A 22,887-nucleotide genomic window follows, 5' to 3' on the forward strand; every position below is an offset into this window, starting at 1 on the left:
TAATTTACTCACTCAGCAAGTATTTCTCTCTGCTTATAATGTGTTCAGGTCTGTGTTGGATCTTGGAGATAGAAGAGAGTAAGACTGTAAAAGACCTCAGGCTACAAGTAGAGAGATACATTTCATCACGTGTTAAGAGATGCTTTAAATTCTTGAGACTGGATGAGATCATTTAACGAGTGAGCAGGAATAGAGAAGGGAAGATTCTGAGAACTGAATCCTGAGTTAAATGAATAGAGTCCTCAGAATCTTGAAATTACTATGAAACAGATCTTTCATCCTCAGTTCTGTCAACCACGACCCTCTTGCCAGGACCATTGGCGGCGTTGATTCCTGGTTGAGACAGAATGTGTTGATATTTTAGAACCCAATAACATTTGAGGATGTGGCCATGGACTTCACCCAAGAGGAATGGGCATTGCTGAATTCATCTCAGAGAAAACTGTACAGAGATGTGATGCTGGAGAACTATAGAAACTTGGCTTCACTGGGTAAGGCTGATATAATCCTTTCATTTATTTATTGAGTTTGTGCATGGATTTCTGGGACAAGTAACCCCCAATCACCTTGGGGTACAGCCTAGGGTTTTTGTAGATTTTTACTTTAAAATAAAAATATAGCTGTATTGAGATATAATTCACATGTCATAATTTACCCATTTAAAGTGTACAAAACAAATTTTTTTTTTAGTATATTCACAGAGTTATGCAAGCAACACCACTATCTAATTACATAACATTCTCATTGCCCTGCCTACATTTTCATTCCTCCCTGCCTACAGCCGCTGGCAACAACTAATCTACTTTCCATGTCTATAGATTTGCCTGCTCTGAACAGTTCATATTAATGGAATCATATAACACGTGGTCTTTTGTGATTGGCTTATTTTACTTAGCATAATGCTTTCAAGGTTCATCCATGTTGTAGCACATATCAGTACTTAATTACTATTTATTGCTGAATAATATTCTCTTGTGCTGATAAAACCACATTTTGTTTATCCATTCATCAGTTGATGGATAGTTGGATTTTTGACACTTTTGCTATTATGAATAATGCTGCTGCAAACATTCATGTACAAGTTTTTGTGTGGACATATGTTTTCATTATCTTAGGTATGTGCTTAAGAGTGGAATTGCTGGGCCATTTGGTAACTCTATACTTAATATTTTGAGGAACTGCTAAACTGTTTTCCAAACTGCTAAACTGTTTTCCAAACTGACTGTATCATTTTACATTCCCACCAGCAATATATGAAGGTTCCAAATTCTCCACATTCTTATCAACACTTATTATTGCCTGTCTTTTTTTTGTGTGTGTGTGAGGAGGACCAGCCCTGAGCTAACATCCAATGCCAATCCTCATCTTTTTTGCTGAGGAAGACTGGCCCTGGGCTAACATCCATACCCATCTTCCTCTACTTTATATGCGACACTGCCACAGCATGGCTTAACAAGCGGTGTGTCATATATGGGACGCTGCCACAAAATGGCTTAAAAAGCGGTGCATCGGTGCGCGCCCGGGATCTGAATTCGCGAACCCCGGGCCGTCACGACAGAGTGCACGCACTTAACCGCTTGCTCCACCCGGCCAGCTGCTGCCTGTCTTTTTAATTATAGCCATTCTAGTGGCTGTGAAAAGGTATCTCATTGTGGTTTTATTTGCATTTCACTAATGATTAATGATGTTGAGCATCTTTTCATGTGTTTATTGGCCAGTTGTATATCTTCTTTTGAGAAATGTCTATTTAAATCCTTTGCCCCGGGCCGGCCCTGTGGCTTAGCGGTTAAGTGTGTGCTCCACTACCGGCGGCCCGGGTTCGGATCCAGAGTGCACACCGATGCACCACTTCTCCGACCATGCTGAGGCCACATCCCACATACAGCAACTAGAAGGATGTGCAGCTATGACATACAACTATCTACTGGGGCTTTGGGGAAAAAAGGAGGAGGATTGGCAGTAGATGTTAGCTCATGGCTGGTCTTCCTCACAAAAAAAAAAAAAAAAAAAAAATAAACCCTTTACCCATTTAAAAATTGGGTTGTAGGGGCCGGCCCGGTGGCTTGGCGGTTAGGTGCACACACTCCGCTACTGGTGGCCCGGATTCGGATCCCGGGCGTGCACTGACCCACCGCTTCTCTGGCCATGCTGAGGCCGCATCCCACATACAGCAACTAGAAGGATGTGCAACTATGACATACAACTGTCTACTGGGAGGCTTTGGGGAAGACAGAAAAAGGAGGAGGATTGGCAATGGATGTTAGCTCAGAGCCGGTCTGCCTCAGCAAAAAGAGGAGGATTAGCACGGATGTTAGCTCAGGGCTGATCTCCCTCACAAAAAAAAAAAAAAAAAAAAAAATTGGCTTGTAGGCCGACCCCGTGGCTTGGCAGTTAAGTGCGAGCTCTCCACTGCTGGCGGCCCGGGTTTGGATCCCAGGCGCACACCGACGCACCGCTTCTCTGGCCATGCTGAGGCCACGTCCCACACACGGCAACTAGAAGGATGTGCAACTATGACATATGGCTATCTACTGGGGCTTTGGGGAAAAAAAAAGGAGGAGGATTGGTAAGAGATGTTAGCTCAGAGCCGGTCTTCCTCAGCAAAAAGAGGAGGATTAGCATGGATGTTAGCTCAGGGCTGATCTTCCTCACAAAAAAAATAAATAAATAAAAAAAATAAAAATTGGATTGTCTTTCTTTTTTCTACTGAGTTATAAAATGTTCTTTATGTATTTGGGATACAAATTCTTTGTCAGATATATGATTTGCAAATGTTTTCTCTTATTCTGTGTTCCCTTTTCATTTTTTTTTTTTTTTTGTAAGGAACATCAGCCCTAAGCTAACATCTGATGCCAGTCCTCTTCTTTTTTTTATTTTTTTTGCTGAGGAAGATTGGCCCTGGGCTAACATCTGTGCCCATCTTCCTCTACTGTATATGAGACACCACCACAGCATGGCTTGATAAACGGTGCGTTGGTGTGCACCTGGGATCCAAATCAGCGAACTCCAGACTGCCGAAGCAGAGTGTGCACTTCACCTCTGTGCCACCTGGCCAGCCCCATCTTTTCACTTTCTTGATGGTGTCATTTGTAGCATAAAAGTTTTTAATTTTTATAAAGTCAATTTGTGTATTTTTTCCTGGATGCTCAATTCTATTCCAATGGTATATATGTCTATCCTTAGGCCAGTACCATGCTATTGATTGCTATAGCTTTGTGTGGTAAGTTTTGAAATTGGGAAGTGTGAGGTCTCCAACTTTGTTTTTCTTTTTCAATCGGTTTTGACTACTCCGGATTCCCTGCATTTTCATATGAATTTTGGGGTCAACTTGTCAGTTTCTGCAAAGAATCCAGGTGGGACTTTGGTAAAGGTCACATTGAATGTATAGATGAATCTGGAAAATATTGCCATCTTAATATTAAGTTTTGCAATCTATGAACAAGGGATGTCTTTCCATTTATTGAGGTCTTTAAATTCTGTCAACAGTGTTTTGTAGTTTTCAATATCTAAGTCTTACACTTCTTTTGTTAAATTTATTGTTTTTTTTAATGCTATTGTCAAATGAATTGTTTTCTTAACTTCGTTTTCAGTATGTTCATTGCTTTGTATAGAAATACCACTAATAGTTTGTGCATAATATTGTACTTTGCAACTTTGTTGAACTTGGTTGGTAGTTTTAATAGCTTTTTGTGGATGCCTTCAGATTTTCTGTTTATAAGCTCATGACATCTGTGAATAGAGATAGTTTATCTTCTTTCCAAACTGTATGACTTTTATTTCTTTTTGCTTGCCTAGCTGCAGTGGCTAGAATCTCCAGTATAATGTTGAATGGAGATGTCCAGAGTGGACATTCTCTTCTTGTTTCCAATCTTTGGGGAAAGTTTTCAGTCTTTGTCCATTATATTAGATGATTTTATTTTACTGTTTTTCTTCAGGAAGATTGTTCCTGAGCTAACATCTATGCCAATCTTCCTCTATTTTGTATGTGGAATGCTGCCACAACATGGCTTTTTTTTTTTTTTTTTTTTTGGTGAGGAAGATCAGCCCTGAGCTAAAATCCATGCCAATCCTCCTCTTTTTGCTGAGGAAGACTGGCCCTGGGCTAACATCTGTGCCCATCTTCCTCCTCTTTATATGGGACGCCGCCATAGCATGGCCTGACAAGTGGTGCGTCGGTGCGTGCCTGGGATCCGAACATAGGCCGCCAGCAGCGGAGCATGCACACTTAACCGCTACGCCATGGGGCTGGCCCCATACAACATGGCTTGATGAGTGGTGTGTATGTCTGAGCCCAGGATCTGAACCTGTGAACCCTGGGCTGCCAAAGCAGAGCACACAAACTTAACCACTATGCCACCAGGCCAGCTCCTAATAGATGATTTTAAATCTTTATCTACTAAATCCAAAATCTGGACCCCTTGAGGAATATTTTCTGTTGGCTGCCTTTCTTCCCCTTGTATATGTGGTATATACTTTCCTGTGTTTTTTACATGTCTCCTATTTTTTTGTTGAAAACTGGACATTTTATTTTATTTATTTATTTTTTTTGTGAGGAGGACTAGCCCTGAACTAACGTCCAATGCCAATCCTCCACTTTTTTCTTGAGGAAGACTGGCCCTGGGCTAACATCCGTGCCCACCTTCCTCCACTTTATATGGGACGCCGCCACGGCATGGCTTAAGAAGCCGTGCGTCGGTGTGCACCCAGGATCCAAACCTGCGAACCCCTAGGCCACCACAGCGGAGCGTGTGCACTTAACTGCTGCTCCACCGGGCTGGCCCCAAAAACTGGACATTTTAGATAATGTATTCTAACAACTCCGGTATTGGATCCCTCTGCCATCAAGGTTTACTGTTGCCAATTTTTGTTTTCTTGTTGGTGCTTATTTGTTTAGCGACTTCTCTAAATGAATTCTACAGATTCTGTATTTTCTGCAGTGTGCAGCCACAGTTTTCTGCTAGCTTTTTTTTTTTTAAGTTCTTGTTTTTATTTTTAAGCCTGGCTTCCTAGGAGTCACTACCTGGTCATTATAATTTAGTAGTCCACTAGTGGTTTGAGTTAAAAGTTTTCTTCAGTGCCTTGCCTACATCTCTTCCACTCTTTGCCAAGGTGATCTGTGTGAGAATTCCTGCCTTTAAGCTTCAGGCAACTTATAAGGTTTAGCTCTCAATTCCTTAGACAGGGCCTAATAGTCAATCAAAGCTGAGTGACTTAGGACTTATCCCTTTGAGGGGGAGGAAGACTATCCTCTATCCACCTTGGGTCCTTTCTGGCTGGGCTGCAAATTAAATTGACATGAGACAGAATAGCAGAAGAAAATCAAACAAAGCTTCATAACATGTATACATGGGAGAGACCCGGAAAAACTGGGTAACTCGACAAAATGGTGGAGGGTCTCTTTTTTTTTTGGGAGGATGATTAGCCCTGAGCTAACTCTGTTGCCAATCCTCCTTTTTTTTTTTTTGCTGAGGAAGATTGGCCCTAGGCTAACATCTGTGCCCATCTTCCTCTACTTTGTATGTGGGATGCCTGCCACAGCATGGCTTGATAAACGGTGCGTAGGTCCATGCCTTGGATCCGAACATGTGAACCCCGGGCCACCAAAGCAGAGCATGCAAACTTAACTACTATGCCACTGGCCCGGCCCTTGCGGGTTCTCCTCTTAAATAGAATATTCAGCTAAAGACAAAGGAGGGTGTTGGGGATGGGGGATTAGCTATGGAAGATTACCAGAAAAGCACAGTAAACAAGAGTAAGGTTATTAATGCAGATTTAAGTCCACACCTTCTGCACTAAGTTTCTAGAGACAGCTCAACACACATTCTTCCCCTTACAGAGAGGGAGATATCTTTACAAATGGAGATTTCCTTTACAAATGTAAATGTCTCTTACAAAGGGTAACTACTACTTTTACTTGGTTTTCAGAGCTTTGGTAAGAATGGGCTTACCAAGGACCCTCCCAGTCTATCCATACCCAGACGTATCTATGGTGATGGCCTGTCCTGGGGACAGGCCTTCTATCTTAAATCCTTTTAGGCAGTTGTGGGGTGTGTGTGTGTGTGTGTCAACGTGTCTTTCAGAAAGTAATCAAGGTAAAGAGGCATATTTTGAGATGGACAATTCTGATCCCCATCACTTGCCTACATCTTTCCTGGGCATGTGCACAGCCTTGCTAACGCACACAGACTTTTAGATCCTCAGGAATTTGTTGGAAATTTTCAAAATTCCCATTGATTGTCTAGATCTTCCTGTTTTCCATTCAAATTCCCAGCCAACCTCTTGTTTGCCCCAAGTGAAATCATACCTATAAGCATTTAGCTATGTTGCTAGCAGGTTGCTATTGCTTTGGTAATGCCTTGTGGGAGGGGCTTATTTTCTGCTAAATGAGATCTGAGTCAAATCAAATAGCTGTAACACCCCCAGGAGACAGATTTTCTAGGGAGTTGCAAGTTTAGTAAAAAAAATACTGAATGTGGTCTGGGGATTTTTTTTTTAAGAGACCTGCAAAAGAGATGAGACCACTCTTGACTCCAAAGCTGGTAGTTTTTAGCTAACATGCCACAGAACTGGAGATGGAGGAGGGATAGAAATAATCTCAAGTTAAAATGTCACAGATCCTGATCTTTCATGAAGTTTCAGTAATTTCTCTTGGAAATTATTTTCCGTTTTTTCTGTGGCTTTTGTTTATCTCCAGAGTTCTGAAAGGATCGATTCTAGTTGTTTTGCCCATCATTGTTGTTTTAGTTGGAGGATGAGTTAACCAAGGTCGTCATTCTGTCATTCTGGAAGTTGATCTCCTGTCAACCTGCAAAAACAGAAACCAGTTTAAGAGGAAAAGCGCTTCATTGGGATCAAAGAATTGCAATGCAGGGAGTACCAATTCAGGTAGAAACCCAGGTGGTGTCCCCATTACAAGAGAGGGGCTCAGGGTGTTTATTGGGAAAAAAGAGAGGAAGATAAGGTAGGTTGTATCAAAGAAGAGTTTATTGGTGCTAGATGAGTAAGGCTAGGTTTGCATTTCACAGATTGGCTTGAGTTTCGGTCATCAGGCAAAAGGCTAGACTTATACTTCATTTGTTGGTTAGGGATTTGGTCATCAGCAAAGTCCAATTTCATCAGTCTTTACAGACAGGGTATTCTTGTCCTTACTGACTTCTTGGAATGTTGGTTGTTTGGTCCAGTTTGGAAGATTTAGAAAACAAGACATGCAAGGCAATTCCTCTGAAATGGCTGCTCTGGCTATTTTAAAATAACTTCACTCATGTTATCTTTCACGCTCACACATGCTTTACTTTGTTTTTTCTATTAGAAATTGTCATCATTTTGCTGCTGCTAAAGTCACACTTGCCTGTCTTCAGAACCTCAAAGACCAAGGTGTTGCCATAGTTTTGTGGTAGTTTTTGTGTATACTGCATGGTCCTCTTACGTTTATCATTGCCCATTATAGGACCTCAATTCAGAAAACCCACTCTGATCACCCATATGGAGCAGAAAGATGAAATGCAGATAGTGGAGAGAAGAATTCACCAAGACACCTGTTCAGGTGAACACCAGACATATATGAATGTTTTGCCTATCAGATCTGGCTGGGGTGAGGAGGAGGTACATTATGGAACGTCAATCAGTAAACTTTTAAAAATACCCTCTAAATTTAAAGAGAAATCAGAAACCATTTTTTGTGAGCTTCCTCATGTAGTTTCAGCTTTCCCAAATCTTTCACCTTTTACCTATCATTTCATACTTTCCCATGCTCTGTGAGAAAGATCTGTCTTGCTCTTTGATATTTACATTTGGAATCATCGTCTAATTCTCCCCATTTTGCATATATAATAATAGCCATTGCCTGTCAACATAATTTTCAATCATGAAAGAACTATTCGTTAGTAAATTATATAAAATACTAAACCATGTAAGTGTCATTCCTTTGATCGTGGGTGCATGTTTCTTTCACATTGTCTTGCTAAGTTTAGGGTCAATATTTAAAGAGAAATCCACATGGGCCTCACTTTTTTTGTTGCCGTCATCCCACCATTTCCTACTCTAGCAATTTGGTTAGGTTTCCCATTTGTTTCAGATTGGGTTTGGGCTTTACTTGCTTTTTGTCAACATATTGTCACCATGTCTTTTCCAAAACTTATTTTTCCCCAATTTGTTCAGATGGGATGATTTTCCTGAAAACCAAACAATCACAACATAAACAAGATATTGTGGAGAAAGAAACATTCAGTGTCAAGAAGGAGGTAAGATTCACATGGGATAATTTCTTGTCCTCCATATTAGAAGTCCAGAACTCCATTTGATAGAAAAGGAGCACATGAACTATAGGGTAATTTCAGGCAAGTGATAACACATTGGTTTCACCAACAGAAAGCAGGAGATTCTCTAAATATCATTAATTTGAAGGAAACTCACAACCTAGCACCAAAAATGGTTACGGAGAATCCCCAAAGTAAATATTTTCATAATGGAGATTATAATTTTATACGTTTATTTATTTTTTGCCCCAAAGCCCCAGTAGATAGTTGTATGTCATAGCTGCACATCCTTCTAGTTGCCGTATGTGGGACGCGGCCTCAGCATGGCCAGAGAAGCGGTGCGTTGGTGCCCGCCCCGGATCCGAACCCGGGCCGCCAGCAGCAGAGCACGCGTACTTAACTGCTAAGCCACGGGGCCGGCCCCATAAAGGAGATTAGATATTAAATACTTAAAATATAGTTCATTCTAAAGCGATTATATGTTAAAACTCTGTTTGAAGAGACTCTGATGGAGCTATCTGGTATAACACTCAGCTTATTCAAGCCGATAAACTCAGTCAGAAACTGCATATTCACTAAGAAAGTGTTAAGTAAACTAATGCTAATAAAGTACTTGTTAGACATGTCAGAATTTATGTGAAGGGAGAGTCTCAATCAATATAAAGAATATGATAAATCTTGTGATCATAATTCAATATTTTAATCAATAGGAGCAAACTCATGAAGGCAAACCTATGGAGTGGAGTGAAATCGTTGAAACCTTAAGCGTGAAATCTAGTATTACTCAGAATCAGAGAATTCATCCTGGAGAGAAACCCCACCAATGCCTTGACTCTGGGAAAGCTCTCACAGATTGTTCACATCTTAAGCCACCTGAGAGAATTCTTCATGGGGAAAAATCCTATGAAGGTAGAAAAGATGAAAATGCCTTCAACAGGAGCTCTTACTTAGCTGTGCACAAGAGACAATATACAAGAGAGAAATCCTGTGAATACAGCGACGGTGGGAAAGTCTTAAGTTCAACCTTATACCTTGAGAAGCATGAAAAAACTCACATTAGAGAGAAATCTTTTGAATGTAGTCAGTGTGGTAAAGTATTACAGAGCCACTCATCCATGAAGTTGCACATGAGAACCCACACTGGAGAAAAACGTTTTAAGTGTAATCAGTGTGGGAAAACCTACAGCTCAACCTCTTACCTTACACGGCACAAAAGAATTCATACTGGGGAGAAACCTTATAAATGTCATGACTGTGGAAAAACCTTCAGAGATAGCTCACTTCTCAGACAACATCAAGGAGTTCATTTAAGAGAAAAACTCTACAAATGTAATCAATGCAGCAAAACCTTCAGTAGGAGCTCTACACTTACCCTGCACAAGACAATACATACTGGAGAGAAACCCTACGCATGTGATGATTGTGGGAAAACCTTCAGCATTCTCCCATACCTTAGAAGACATGAGAGAATCCACACTAGAGAGAAGAAGTCCATTGAATGTAGCCACTGTGGAAAAGTACTAAGTTGTCAGTCATCCCTTAAGACACACCTGCGGATGCATACCGGAGAGAAACCTTACAAGTGCGATCAATGCGGAAAAACTTTTAGGATGAGCTCTAATCTTATTGTGCACAAGAAAATTCATACTGGCGAGAAACCCTGTAAGTGCAATGACTGTGGAAAAGCCTTCAGGGATCACACATGCCTGAAAGAACATGTGAGAATTCACACGGGAGAAAAACCCTTTACATGTAATCAATGTGGAAAAGCCTTCAGGGTGAAATCTTTCCTTATTTTGCACAAGAAAATTCACATGAGAAGGAAAGAATATGAATGTAAGGAATGCGGGAAAGTCTTCAGTGGTCTCTTATCTCACAAGAGACATATGAAAAGTCATACCAGAGAAAAGAAACCCTTTAAGTGTAGTGAGTGTGGAAAAGCCTTTAGGAGGCATGTGTCCCTTACAATACACATAAGAACTCACACTGGAGAGAAACCCTATGAGTGTAATCAATGTGGGAAAGCCTTCAGTGTAAGGAGTAATCTTACTGTGCACAAGAGAGTACATACTGGAGAAAAACCCTATAAATGCAATGTCTGTGGGCAAGCTTTCAGTAAACTCGTATCCCTTCGGCATCATGAGAAAACTCATGCTGGATAAAACTTCTAATGACATCCATGTAGAATAGCTTCCAGTGAACTCTCATTCTTTAAGACATAAGAAGCAAATGCTAACCAAAGGGAAAAACTGGATGTAAAGAATGTGAATGATACATATGTGGGAGAAACCTAAGTTAATGCAGTGACCACGAGAAATCCTTTTTCATTCATCATCCATTAGAAGATAAGTGACAACTCAACATGGAAGGGAAAAACTTTTAATATCTTCAAGACTTGTTACTTGAGAAAAGTAAACACCTAATGTTTTAAGCCACCGTGTTTTCAGTGTGTTTGTGTGTGTTTGTGTGGGTGTGTGGTGGTGGTGGTGGTGGTGGTGGGAGGGAGGTTGTTGAAAACAATTATTATTTGGTACAGGGATGTGTGTTTAGTAGATCTTTACCTATTAGATAAAGCTTTTAAGTTGTGCTTACAAATCATTTATATGCTTATACATTTCATGTCTCTTAATCTATCATTTCCTGATACAAGGTCTGTAATGAATCTTCCCACCAGGATTGTGGATGGTTAAATCCTTGGAATTCTGTACTTTTTGCAACACATTCTGTTGTTTGCATTTTGGACACGTAAAAATAATGTACAACTCCATGGATTTTTACACGATAGAACACATCTATATGAAGAACTACACACACTGGTCAAGAAATCGAACACTATCAGCACCCAAGAATCATCCTTTAATGCTCCCTTTCAATAACTAGTCACTCTGATTCCTACCACCAGAATGTAAGTACTGTATGGAATCATATGCATTTTTAACAGTTTTGCTGAGATATAATTCACATAACATAAAGTTCACTCATTTGAAGTGTACAATTCAATGGTTGTAGTATATTTACAGAGTTACATGCATTCTTGTACTTAATCATGTGTAATCATTTGTGCCTGGCTTTTTTGCTCAACTTTGTTTTTGTTGAGTATATATTTTGGAGTGCAATTTCTGGGTCATAGGGAATACATATGGTCACATTTATTTAATGCTATCAAATAATTTTCCAAAGTTGCACCAATTTACATTCCCACTATCTTGCCAGTATTTCACATTGTCTTTTTCATTTTGGCCATTTTGCCAAGTATGTAGTAGTACTCTATTTTGTGTTCAAAATTTTTAACTTTTTATTGAACTACTACTTTACACTTATAAAAAGTTGAAATAACAGTACAGAGAATTCTTGTATATCCCTCAGAGTTTCCCAGGGTAATGCCATCAATTTATCAATTGCTTCCTTTACAGTTTGTGGTTTTTTGGTGATCTCTTTAAGATTGTTGGTTTTAACGTCTGTTTTTTAGGCAACCTGTAAAAGCCTGCCCAGGTAACTAGTAAATTGGTTTCTATGCTACCTCTTTCCTACAATAGTACTAACCTCATTCATAAAAGGACTTTAAGAAAATAGAAAAATTTCTTGGGGTGACTTTGTGGAGATGATCTTATGATATATTCTCTGTATCCCTGAGTCTCTGGCTTAACACCACTCTGGTTCTTAACACCACTCTGTGGGGACTTAACACCACTCTGGTTCTCTAGTCTTTTAGTGATAATCTCTGACTCAGAGAAATCTGAGACTTGGTCCAAGGAGAAGCCCACCAGTTCCCTTAAGGTCAGACCTAAAAATCCAAGGATGGGATTCCCTGCCTGGAGTTGAGAAGAAACGTGTGGGAAGAGAATGACTTAAACCCGTCTTCTCAGGGTCAGGAATCAACCATCCAGGAGTTCTCTTCTATGAGCTATGCTCCTTTAGGATTTGAGCTGCCTTGGGAAAGAAATGACACTATACATTTAGCTAATGGGGAGCTTTGGATATTGAGCCCCTAGGGCCACAGAGACTGCAAATAGTCTACCTGTGACCACTCCACTCAACAGCCCTATTCAGGTCAGGAAACAGCACACTTGAGTCTCTTAAACTGAGATGATCCCTCTTGCCCAAGAATCCAGTTGCCTTACTTGGTCCATCCGCCCTTTCTGGGGACAGATTTCCCATCTTTTTTTTTTTTTTTTTTTTTGTGAGGAGATCAGCCCTGTGCTAACATCTGCCAATCTTCCTCTTTTTTTTTTTTTTTTTTTTTTTTTGCTGAGGAAGACTGGCCCTGGGCTAACATCCTTGCTCACCTTCCTCCACTTTCTATGGGATGCTGCCACAGCATGGCTTGACAAGCAGTGCATTGGTGTACGCCCGGGATCCGAACCAGCAAACCCCGGGCTGCCGCAGCGGAGCGCTCACACTTAACCGCTTGCGCCACCGGGCTGGCCCCAGATTTCCCACCTTTAAACTTCAATATCCAGAGGAAAGATAAATTACTCACTGATGGATCCAAGGTAATTGGAGGTGCCCTAATAAATTCTGTGAGAAATTAAACATTTTTTTTTAACCAACCTATCCAGAAGACATCCAAGAGGTAAGAGAATGTTCAGTGGGATTAAGTTATAAGTGAGATTCTAAACTAATTTTTGACCCTCTTCTTGATGTATTTACTTTTCTTTCATCCAATTTGCAATCAGCTTTCATTATTTCTGGCTTCTAGTCTGTCTTCTTAATTCTAGGGACTCTTTACCCACCTGAGCATGAATTAGCCCCTTCAGAAATTGAACAGATATTCTACAGTTCTCTGGTTTCCCTCATTTTTTTGACAGTGAGTGGGGCTGGAGGGGAGTGAGTTTGGCTTCTCAATTTTCCCATTCCTGGTTCCATATTTCATCCTTAGAGTACAAATCAAGCCTCATCCCTATCTCTCTTCTGTGAGGGCTCTGGGGGAGGAGGTTGAGACCCATTAGTCCAGCTATCCAGTCTTTGTTTAAAAGCCCCAAAACAAAACATCATGAAATATTTTAAACAATGAGAACAGCACAGTCAGTAGAAAAATAAACAGCCATGCAACCACCTTCCAAATTAATGCTGACTTTTTGCCATATTAGCTTCAGATGCCTTTTAAACTTTTTTTTTTTTTTTTTTTTTGGTGAGATCAGCCCTGTGCTAACATCCGCCAATCCTCCTCTTTTTTTGCTGAGGAAGACGGCCCTGGGCTAACATCTGTGCCCATCTTCCTCCACTTTATATGGGACGCCGCCACAGCAGGGCTTGCCAAGCGGTGCGTCGATGCGCGCCCGGGATCTGAACCAGCGAACCCCGGGCCGCCGCAGCGGAGCGCGCGCACTTAACCGCTTGCGCCACCGGGCCAGCCCCTTGCCTTTTAAACTTAATAAAGTATCACACATACACATGAAGTCCTCTTTATTATTATTTCTCTCTTTACTTTCCCAGAGTTTTACCACTCTGGAGTTTGGTGGGTATTTGCCATGCTTAGTTTAACACTATTACATGTGAATGTGTCTCTATAAACACTTCTCTACTATAGAAGAAAGAAATCATATCGAACCCAAATGATTATTTTTTTTTTTCCTGAGGAAGATCAGCCCTGAGCTAACATCCGCTGCCAATCCTCCTCTTTTTTTTGCTGAGGAAGACTGGCCCTGGGCTAACATCTGTGCCCATCTTCCTCCACTTTACATGGGACGCCGCCACAGCATGGCCTGATAAGTAGTGTGTTGGTGCGCACCCGGGATCCGAACCTGGGAACCCTGGACCACCGAATTGAAGTGCACACGCTTAAGCGCTTGTGCCACAAGGCGGCCCCCCTAAATGATTATTGATGTGAGACTATATGTTAAAATTAATGAACCTGACCTGCTTTACCAATCTTGATAAATAGAAGAAACACTGTGAAGGCAAAAACAAAGTTGCTGAATTAAATATGTAATAAGATACCATGTATACAAATATGAACATGTAATATATAACATAAAGAGAATGTGTTTTTTTTTTTTTTTGTGAGGAAGATCGGCCCTGAGCTAACATCTGCCAATCCTCCTCTTTTTTCTGAGGAAGACTGGCTGTGGGCTAACATCCGTGCCCATTTTCCTCCACTTTATATGGAAGGCTGCCACAGCATGGCTTGCCAAGCGGTGCGTCAGTGCGCACCCGGGATCCGAACCAGCGAACCCTGGGCCGCCGCAGCAGAGCGCACACACTTAACCGCTTGTGTCACCAGGCAGGCCCTAAACAGAATGTTTATAGATACATCATAACTGATATAAAACAACTGTAGGCAATTGATACATGTGAAGTTTGGTGTCATGGTTACACCTTGGGAGGGAAGGTCAGCATTGATTGTGCAAGAATACACTTGGGCTTTAAGAAGATCTTTATTAAAAAAAAAAAAATGAAGTGTAACACAATATTTGAATTTGAATTTGATCATGCTGGCTGGTGGGTTTAAGCCCCATTCATTGTCATTCTTTGTACTTTTTTGGATGCTTGAAATATAACGTTATAAAACATTATAAAAATAAACAATTATTTTCAATTTACATAAATTTCACCATACTATAGCTTTCATTGTGTAAGTTGCTTTTCTCCTTTAATAATTTCTCAGTTTAATTTTATACATCTAGAACTAATATAACTATTTTGATTTTGAATATTTAAAAAAATTATGATGAACATTTAAAAAATTAAGGATGAAATAGTATTAAAATAGTATTAGCATAACATGGCATAACATGGGTATACCTTAACTTGTGTATGTATTCTCATCCTGATGTTTATTTAGATTATTTCCTCCTCTACCTCAATACACTGAGAGGGCTCCCAGTGGGGATTTGAGCACATCCCTCCTTTCTCAGCCCTGAGACATTATTCTTGGAGTGCCCTCCCTCTTTTTTCCCTCCTTCCTCTTTCACCCAGTCTCACCCTCAAGTTTCCTTCTAGGCATCAAGACTTGTCCACGGCTAAAACTGAAAATGATAGAAGTCATTGCAGGGTCCCATGTGCTGAGTGCTGGTGCTTGATGCTTTTCATCTACTCATTTCTCATCCCTGCAACACCCTTGTACAATTTTGTAGTAGTTCCCAATATAAAGGAGAAAATTGAATCTGTTCAGGGAGGTTCAGAGATCTTCCCAAGTCACAGATTGGTGTCACAATTGGAGGATTCATAATTGAACTAAGGAGTGTCTGAGTTCAAGTCTTATCCCCATATGGTTGATGTTTTCATCATCACTTGTCTTTCTGCAGGAAAGAGTCAACTTCCTGCTCACGGCCTCAATTTATGAAGCAAAGGGCTTGGCTTTGGTGGAATCACTGCACCGTTCAACTATAGTACACATGTGAATCTATGATGTATTTGACTGAGATGCCATTACAGAAGTGACTTTAACTCATTAGTTCATAAGAACAGTAGGCAGATGCTTGGACACTGCCAGTACACGCCAATCTTTTGTCTCTTTTGGGTGCTCCAGGATCTCTAATTTCTTAGGAATCTGGATAAGACAGGGGATAGGAGAGGCCTGGAGTTGGTCCTGAATTGGACCCCAGGGGGGTCCTCACCTGAACCAGGGACTGAGGTGGCTGAACGAGGAATAAGTGGAGGGAGGATCTGATGGATAACTTACTCTACATTTTCTTTTTTTCTTCTTTTTAGATTGAGACATAATTGGTATATAACATTGTATTAGTTTTCAGTGTACAACATAATGGTTTGAAATACGTATATATTGCAAAATGACAGAACAAGGTCAGTTGACATCCATTACCACTCATAGTTAAACATTTTTCTTTCTTGTGATGAGAACTTTTGAAATAAACAATTTTTAATATTATCTATGGTACAAATGAAAGACATGGGTTAAGACAATTAAAAATAAAGGGAGGGACCTATGCTACCAAGTAAAGAGGGCTTAATTTTCATTTTTAGAAATTGCAATAAGAAAGAAAACCTGATGGGAAAGAAAGACACTGATGAGATATCTATGAAGGAAGTAAAGAAAAGGGCAAACAGATCTATCTAGACTATTCTGTGCATGGAGATTAAGTGTAATGACTCCCATTAATATTTAAATATTTTTGCAGTTAATTATCCCTCCCTTTTTTTAACCTCCATTCATGTGGTCAAAGACTGCTAAGCAGAAAAAGGCATGTGTGTTTATTTTAGAAATTACTGAGGAAAAGGTAAGGAATTTCGAAAACTGAGTGTCTTATTTTCTCTCCTACACAAAAAGATAATTAGATAAAATGAAGTTTTACCATTTGCACATACTATGCCTAACATTTTGCATTTATTCTTGTAAGTCCCATCATTACCCTGAAAGCATAATTATCCAAGTGTATTAGCTTCTATTTCCCTTCTATCTCTTCAGCAGCCATTCTGGGGCTGCTGTTAAGTGGGCTGGATTGCAGGGGTAGCTAATTAAGAGATACTTTCTGTCTAGGACTCTGAAGACGTCACACTTAAATATTGTTATTTTATTTGCTTAAGACTCCTTATACGTTATTCTCTCTCACACTATTCTTTCTTTCTTTCTTTCTTTCTTTCTTTCTTTATTTTTCCCCCCAAAGCCCCAGTAGATAGTTGTATGTCATAGATGCACATCCTTCTAGTTGCTGTACGTGGGACACGGCGTCAGCATGGCCAGAGAAGCGGTGCGTCGGTGCCCGCCCCGGATCCGAACCCAGGTCGCCAGCAGCAGAGCGTGCGCACTTAACCGCTAAGCCACGGGGCCGGCCCTCTCTCACACTATTCTGTTATGGAAGAGAAATGCTTCACTCTAGTTTCAGAGAAGGACATTTTAGCCTTCAAATAATAAAGAGTTTTCCCAGTATACTTATCTCTCTCCTTAATGGAAAGCATCAAAGAATTTGTGGGCATATTTTAAATCCACCACGTTTGTCATGAAAGGGCCACATATTCCAAATGATACAGATATAAGACTGTGGAGCCCCTATCAGGCTGGGTTCCTAAGTGACTGTGGAGAAGGACACCTGTGCCCAGTGTCTGTTAAAATAATTCACATATATTTGATGCATGACAGATTCATGCAAGTGACTGTGGAGAAGGACACCTGTGCCCAGTGTCTGTTAAAATAATTCACATATATTTGATGCATGACAGATTCATGCAAGCCTTCATTTGGTCAGGCAGCATTTTCTTTCTTTCTTTTTTTTTTTCAATTTTATTTATTTATTTTTCCCCCCAAAGCCCCAGTAGATAGTTGTATGTCATAGTTGCACATCCTTCTAGTTGCTGTACGTGGGATACGGCCTCAGCATGGCCAGAGAAGCAGTGCGTCGGTGCGCGCCCGGGATCCGAACCCAGGCCGCCAGCGGCGGAGCGCGCGCACTTAACCGCTAAGCCACGGGGCCTGCTCCAGGCAGCATTTTCTAATCTTGATTGATCTCAGGTCCTGCAGATGTGCCCTGTTTTGGTGGTGTCAGCCAATACACACTATGTGGGAACATGGGAACACAGGAGACTGAAGACCAAGGCATTGATGGGCATAGACAATCTTTCATGCCCAAGTTAAGAGAGATATGAGAGTGCTAGGTTCACTTCACAAGGGCTCAGGAGGCAAGGTGAGGAGGCTTTCACTGGCCAAAGATGGGGCAATTTGAGAATCAATCTGAATAATAACTGCAATGTGTTGAAATATATCAAATACATTTAAAATCCGGTAGTTCACGATCACATAATGTTCGTCTTTGGATAATGCTGAAAATAAATGTCTTATCTTAAAAAGTGATTAATACAGCAATCAAGATGTATTCTTGGGGTTGGCCCTGTGGCGTAGCGGTTAAGTGCGTGCTCTCTGCTACTGGTGGCCCGGGTTCAGATCCCGGGCGCACACCGACGCACAGCTTGTCAGGCCATGCTGTGGCTGTGTCGCATATAAAGTGGAGGACGATGGGCACGGATGTTAGCCCAGGGCCAGTCTTCCTCAGTGAAAAGAGGAGGATTGGCATGGATATTAGCTCAGGGCTGATCTTCTTCACCAAAAAAAAAAAAAAAAGATGTATTCTGCCTTTCTTATAAGAACTCTATGTCAGAATGACCACCTATTTGATTAGGGAAAGTTCCTTTATATGGAAGTATTTCAACCAACAAATGAAGAGAGAATTAGGATGTCAGCATTTTGTAACTCCTGATGAATTAATGGATCCAGGCAATAATTGCCAGAAGCAAGACAGACAGTATGTGCTTCCTCATGAAAATACGTAAGGATGTTTGCCAAAAATTGAATCTAAATTTAATTAGGCTTATAGACTAGAGGGAGGTGGACTTTTTTAGTAAAGAGCCGGAAAGTAAATATTTTAGGTTTTGTGGGCCATATGGCCTCTGTCACAAGTATTCAACTCGGATGTTGTAGCACGCAAGCCGCCATGGTCAATACATAAATGAATGGCTGTGTTTCAGTAAACCTTTATTTACCAAAAGAAACAGCAGGCAGGATTTTGCCCACTGGCTGCATTTTCCCAAACTGGATTCTAGAAATCAGATTTAATAATTTTATTTTGGAATTATTATTTGCTTGGAAGCATCTTAAGGGAGAAGATGGTGTTTCTCTCCTATTTTCTTCTCAGTAAGTCCCTCTACTTGACAAAGAATAGGTGGAAAATAAAAACTTGGGATAGGAGGTGGTGCAGGGGGAAGTATTGTGGGAACGTAAAGCCATAAAGGGAGAGGGAAGGAGAGAAGTGAGGGCAGCAGGAGGAAAGATTTATAACTGATTTGATTTCAAAATATAGACAGGATTCAGGAAGATTCTCTTAAGGTTTGTTTTCTTGTCACCTTCATCTTTTCTATCAGGACCATCAACAACATGAAATCAGGAAACCTCTCTGAGACTGCAGAATTCCTCCTCCTGGGACTGTCAGAGGATTCAGAACTGCAGCCTCTCCTGTTCTGCCTGTTCCTGTCCATGTACCTGGTCACTGTGCTTGGTAACCTGCTCATCATGCTGGCCATTATCTCTGATGCCCACCTCCACACCCCCATGTACTTCTTCCTCTCTAATCTGTCTTTCATTGACATCTGTTTTACCATGACCACGATCCCAAAGATGCTCGTGAACATCCAGACACAGAGCAAATCCATCAGTTACATGGGCTGCCTCACCCAGATCTGCTTTGTCCTGACTTTTGCTGGATTGGAAAATGGAATTCTCGTAATGATGGCCTGTGATCGATTTGTGGCCATCTGTCACCCACTGAGGTACAATGTTATCATGAACTCCAAATTCTGTGGGCTTCTGGTTCTGCTGTCCTTCTTTATTAGTATTCTGGATGCCCTGGTCCATACATTGAAGGCACTGCAGCTGTCCTTCTGCACAGACCTCAACATTCCTCACTTTTTCTGTGAACTAACTCATATTCTCAAGCTCGCCTGTTCTGATACCCTCATCAATAACATCCTTGTGTATTTAGTGACCAGTCTGTTGGGTGTTGTTCCTCTCTCTGGAATAAGTTTCTCTTATACTCAAATTGTCTCCTCTATCCTAAAAATCCCATCAGCTGGTGGAAAGTATAAGGCATTTTCCATCTGTGGGTCACACTTAATAGTTGTTACCTTGTTCTATGGGACAGGTTTTGGGGTGTACCTTAGTTCTGAAGCTACTCGCTCCTCCAGGAAGAGTGCAATAGTCTCAGTAATGTACACGGTGGTCACTCCTATGATGAACCCCTTTATCTACAGTCTGAGGAACAAAGACGTGATGGAGGCTTTGAGGAAACTCATCACTAGAATATCATCTTTCCATTGATGTGTCAATTGCTTTGGGCTTACGCTGCAGGAACATGACAGAGAGAAGTAAATCATGAGCGATCCAGAAAGCACGACTTCTTTAAATACACGTGACCAGAGATCAAATGGTTAAGAGTGAGAATTTTGGAATCAGACCAACTGGGTTTGAATCCTACCTCTGCTAAACCATAGCTATGTGGCCTTTGACAATTTATTCCAACTCTCTAAGCTCAGTTTCGTCATCTATAAAATTGGCATAGTTATATTACTTTACATTTTGGGAATATTTGAGATCCTTCAACTTTATCAGTGAGGATGCATGCCTTCAGCAGTAATAATGCAAAAGTCTCGATGCCAATAGCGTCTAATGATAAAAACAATGATCATCTTTCCATTGTTAGGAGATTGAGTAGGCCCAGGCACAGAACCACAGGGCTGCATTTCATTTTGCCATATTTTAGCTTCTTCCTAAGGCTGTTGTCCTGATGGTCACCAACGCAAGCAGCAGTGCAGGGACACTCCAGACACAATAACCAGAAATAGAAAACTGACTGCTTCTTCTTGGATCTCTTTGCAATGCAGACGTAATCTTTACAAACAGACATCCAGAGCCATTATTTTTATCCTCAGCCTGAATTGGGACATGTGTCTGTTTTAGTGTCTGATTGTCATTGTAATGCTTTACTACAAACTTAGTAGCTTAAAACAACACAAACGTATTCTCTTGTAGTCTTGGAGGTCAGAAGTCTGAAGACTGCTACATTGGGCTGAAGTCAAAGTATTGGGTTCCTTCTGAAATCTCTGGGAAGAGAATGAAATGGGGAGTCATTATTTCATGGGTACAGAGTTTCTATTTGGGATGATGAAAAAGTTCAGAAAATAGATAGTGGTGATGGTCATTAAACATTGTGAATGCTTTTAATGCCACGTTCTTAAAATGGCTGAAATAGTAAATTTTATTTTATATATATTTTACCACTATAAAAAAAACTCTCAAAAAAGGAATTGAAAATGACAAATAATATTTTGCTTTCTAGATCAAAAACAAACAAATATCATTCCAGCATACCAAAGTGTTAAACACAAAAGTTGAAATGATTAACTGTTTCAGAAGACAATATATGAAAATATTTTTATGGCCTCAGAGGAGTCAAGCATTTCTTTTTTTTTTAAATTAATTAATTAATTAATTAATTTTCCCCCAAAGCCCCAGTAGATAGTTGTATGTCATAGCTGCACATCCTTCTAGTTGCTGTATGTGGGATGCGGCCACAGCATGGCCGGAGAAGTGGTGCATCGGTGCACGCCTGGGATCCGAACCCGGGCCGCCCGCAGCAGAGTGCGAGCACTCAACCGCTAAGCCACGGGGCCGGCCCAGTCAAGCATTTCTTAAGAGAGTAAGCGCGATGCAAAAGATAAAGACTGAGACATACAAGCATTTAAAAATAAGCTGCTAAAACAAGTGACTCAAGAATGAAAATTCAGAGTTGTTCTTTCAATATAACAAGAAAAGTAGAGTAAATCAACTTCCCAAGAAATATGTTCATATGTGACCTTGCTCACACCATCAATATCAGTGTGATTTATTACTCATTACAGACATAAACAACTATTAATATATTCTAGCACACTCAAAAATCAATCCTTCTCTCCCGCTCCCCTGGTAACCACCATTCTACTTTCTGTCTTTATGAATTTACCTATTCTAGGGTATCTTACAACTGAAATCATACAATATGTGTCCTTTTTCAGCTTGTTTCACTAAGCATAATGTTTTCAAGGTTCATCCATGTGTCAGACTTTTATTCCTCCTTATGGCTGAAAAAATATATATATGCAATAACAATCAGGCTTCCTGACATCATTGATTACATAGATATGTCATTGGTTGTACCTAAAAAAATAATACTGGAATCCGATTAGAGAAGGGTAGTGGGTCCACATTTGCAAGGTCTGTGAAAGACGTGAGCAGAAACAGGTGGAGAAGTGAAGGTGAAAACTTGGCCTCATAGCATCAGGGAATCAACCATCCTGAATTCCCCCATTCTATAGTTTTGGTCTTTAAGGATTTGCACAGCTCTGGGATCAGAATGACAATAAAATTGGCTAATGAGAAGCTTCGGATATTGATTCTCAAGGGATACAGAGACTTGAAAGAGCCTGTCTGTGACCACCTCATTCAATAGATTTTTCCCAGTAAAGAAACAGTACACCTGAGTCTCTTCCCAGAGATGATTCCTCTTGCCCAGGAGCCCGGTGCTTCATTCAGTCCCTCTCCTCCTCTTAAGGATATAGCTTCAGTCTCCATCATTCAATATATAGGAGAAATGTCCAGCATCATTCCACAGTGATGTCGTCCAGGTAACCTAATGTTCCTTAGTTAATGTTTGGGAATGAAGGCAGGTGTTTTACTACAAGTTCATCCAGGGGGAACTGTGAGGAGCATACATGCATCAGATGATGAGAACTAAGACATACGTTTGCCTCCTGCCTGTCTTCCTTCTTCTTGACATGTTCCCTTGTATCTTTCCTCCGATGCTCAAACAACCCTCATTCTGCTAGTCTCGTACTGTCTCTACCATGGCAAAGAACAATTTTCTCAGCAGGAATACCCTCATCTGCAAACATAGTGATTGTTATAAAATTGACTGGCATTTACTTAGTTCTTACAGTGGTCATAGAGACAAGGTTTTGTCAGTTTCACTGCATCTTCCAATTCTGGGGTTCTAACACACTTTTGTACTATCTCTGTTTCCAGGCTGTGAGGTCTCTGGGGAAGGAGGTGCAGATCCAGATATCGTCATCAGCCTGCCTCCCTGGACTACCTGTTTCTCCTCATAAAATTACAAAATATTTTAAACAATCAGAAAAGCACAGACAGTGTAAT

The 22,887-nt window shown here is 40.7% G+C and overlaps 3 protein-coding genes across 4 annotated transcripts in view; all 3 read left to right on the top strand.

Moving 5' to 3' along the window:
• The first annotated feature begins 391 nt into the window (after positions 1-391).
• Positions 392-10,445, top strand: LOC131394209 (zinc finger protein OZF-like). The gene is made up of 5 exons (XM_058525436.1): positions 392-491; positions 7,448-7,543; positions 8,158-8,240; positions 8,966-10,206; positions 10,316-10,445. Exons 1-5 carry the CDS (start codon positions 392-394, stop codon positions 10,443-10,445), a joined length of 1,650 nt encoding a protein of 549 aa, XP_058381419.1.
• LOC131394452 (olfactory receptor 7G3-like) lies at positions 431-21,267 on the top strand. Of its 2 annotated transcripts, none has more exons than XM_058525824.1 (2): positions 431-491; positions 19,068-21,267. In XM_058525824.1, exon 2 carries the CDS (start codon positions 19,081-19,083, stop codon positions 20,017-20,019), a length of 939 nt encoding a protein of 312 aa, XP_058381807.1. In that variant the 5' UTR covers positions 431-491; positions 19,068-19,080; the 3' UTR covers positions 20,020-21,267. The 2 variants fall into 2 exon arrangements, with proteins under 2 accessions (XP_058381807.1, XP_058381806.1); XM_058525823.1 differs by lacking the exon at positions 431-491 and adding an exon at positions 10,762-11,160.
• LOC131394458 (olfactory receptor 7G1-like) overlaps positions 431-22,887 on the top strand; it is a 34,945-nt gene continuing 12,488 nt past the window's right edge. Inside the window, exon 1 of the mRNA XM_058525831.1 lies at positions 431-491. The gene's annotated coding sequence lies outside the window, so the exon portion shown is untranslated. The remainder of the gene's footprint in view (positions 492-22,887) is intronic.

Source organism: Diceros bicornis, chromosome 30 (genome assembly GCF_020826845.1).
Source record: "Diceros bicornis minor isolate mBicDic1 chromosome 30, mDicBic1.mat.cur, whole genome shotgun sequence".
NCBI lineage: Eukaryota > Metazoa > Chordata > Mammalia > Perissodactyla > Rhinocerotidae > Diceros > Diceros bicornis.

Coding starts and splice junctions, on each gene's coding strand:
- LOC131394209 (XM_058525436.1), top strand. CDS start 392: ATGGACTTCACCCAAGAGGAATGGGCATTGCTGAATTCATCTCAGAGA. Junction 8,241..8,965: donor CATTCAGTGTCAAGAAGGAG/GTAAGATTCACA, acceptor TTTAATCAATAG/GAGCAAACTCATGAAGGCAA. Junction 10,207..10,315: donor TGTGGAAAAGCCTTTAGGAG/GCATGTGTCCCT, acceptor ACTGTGCACAAG/AGAGTACATACTGGAGAAAA.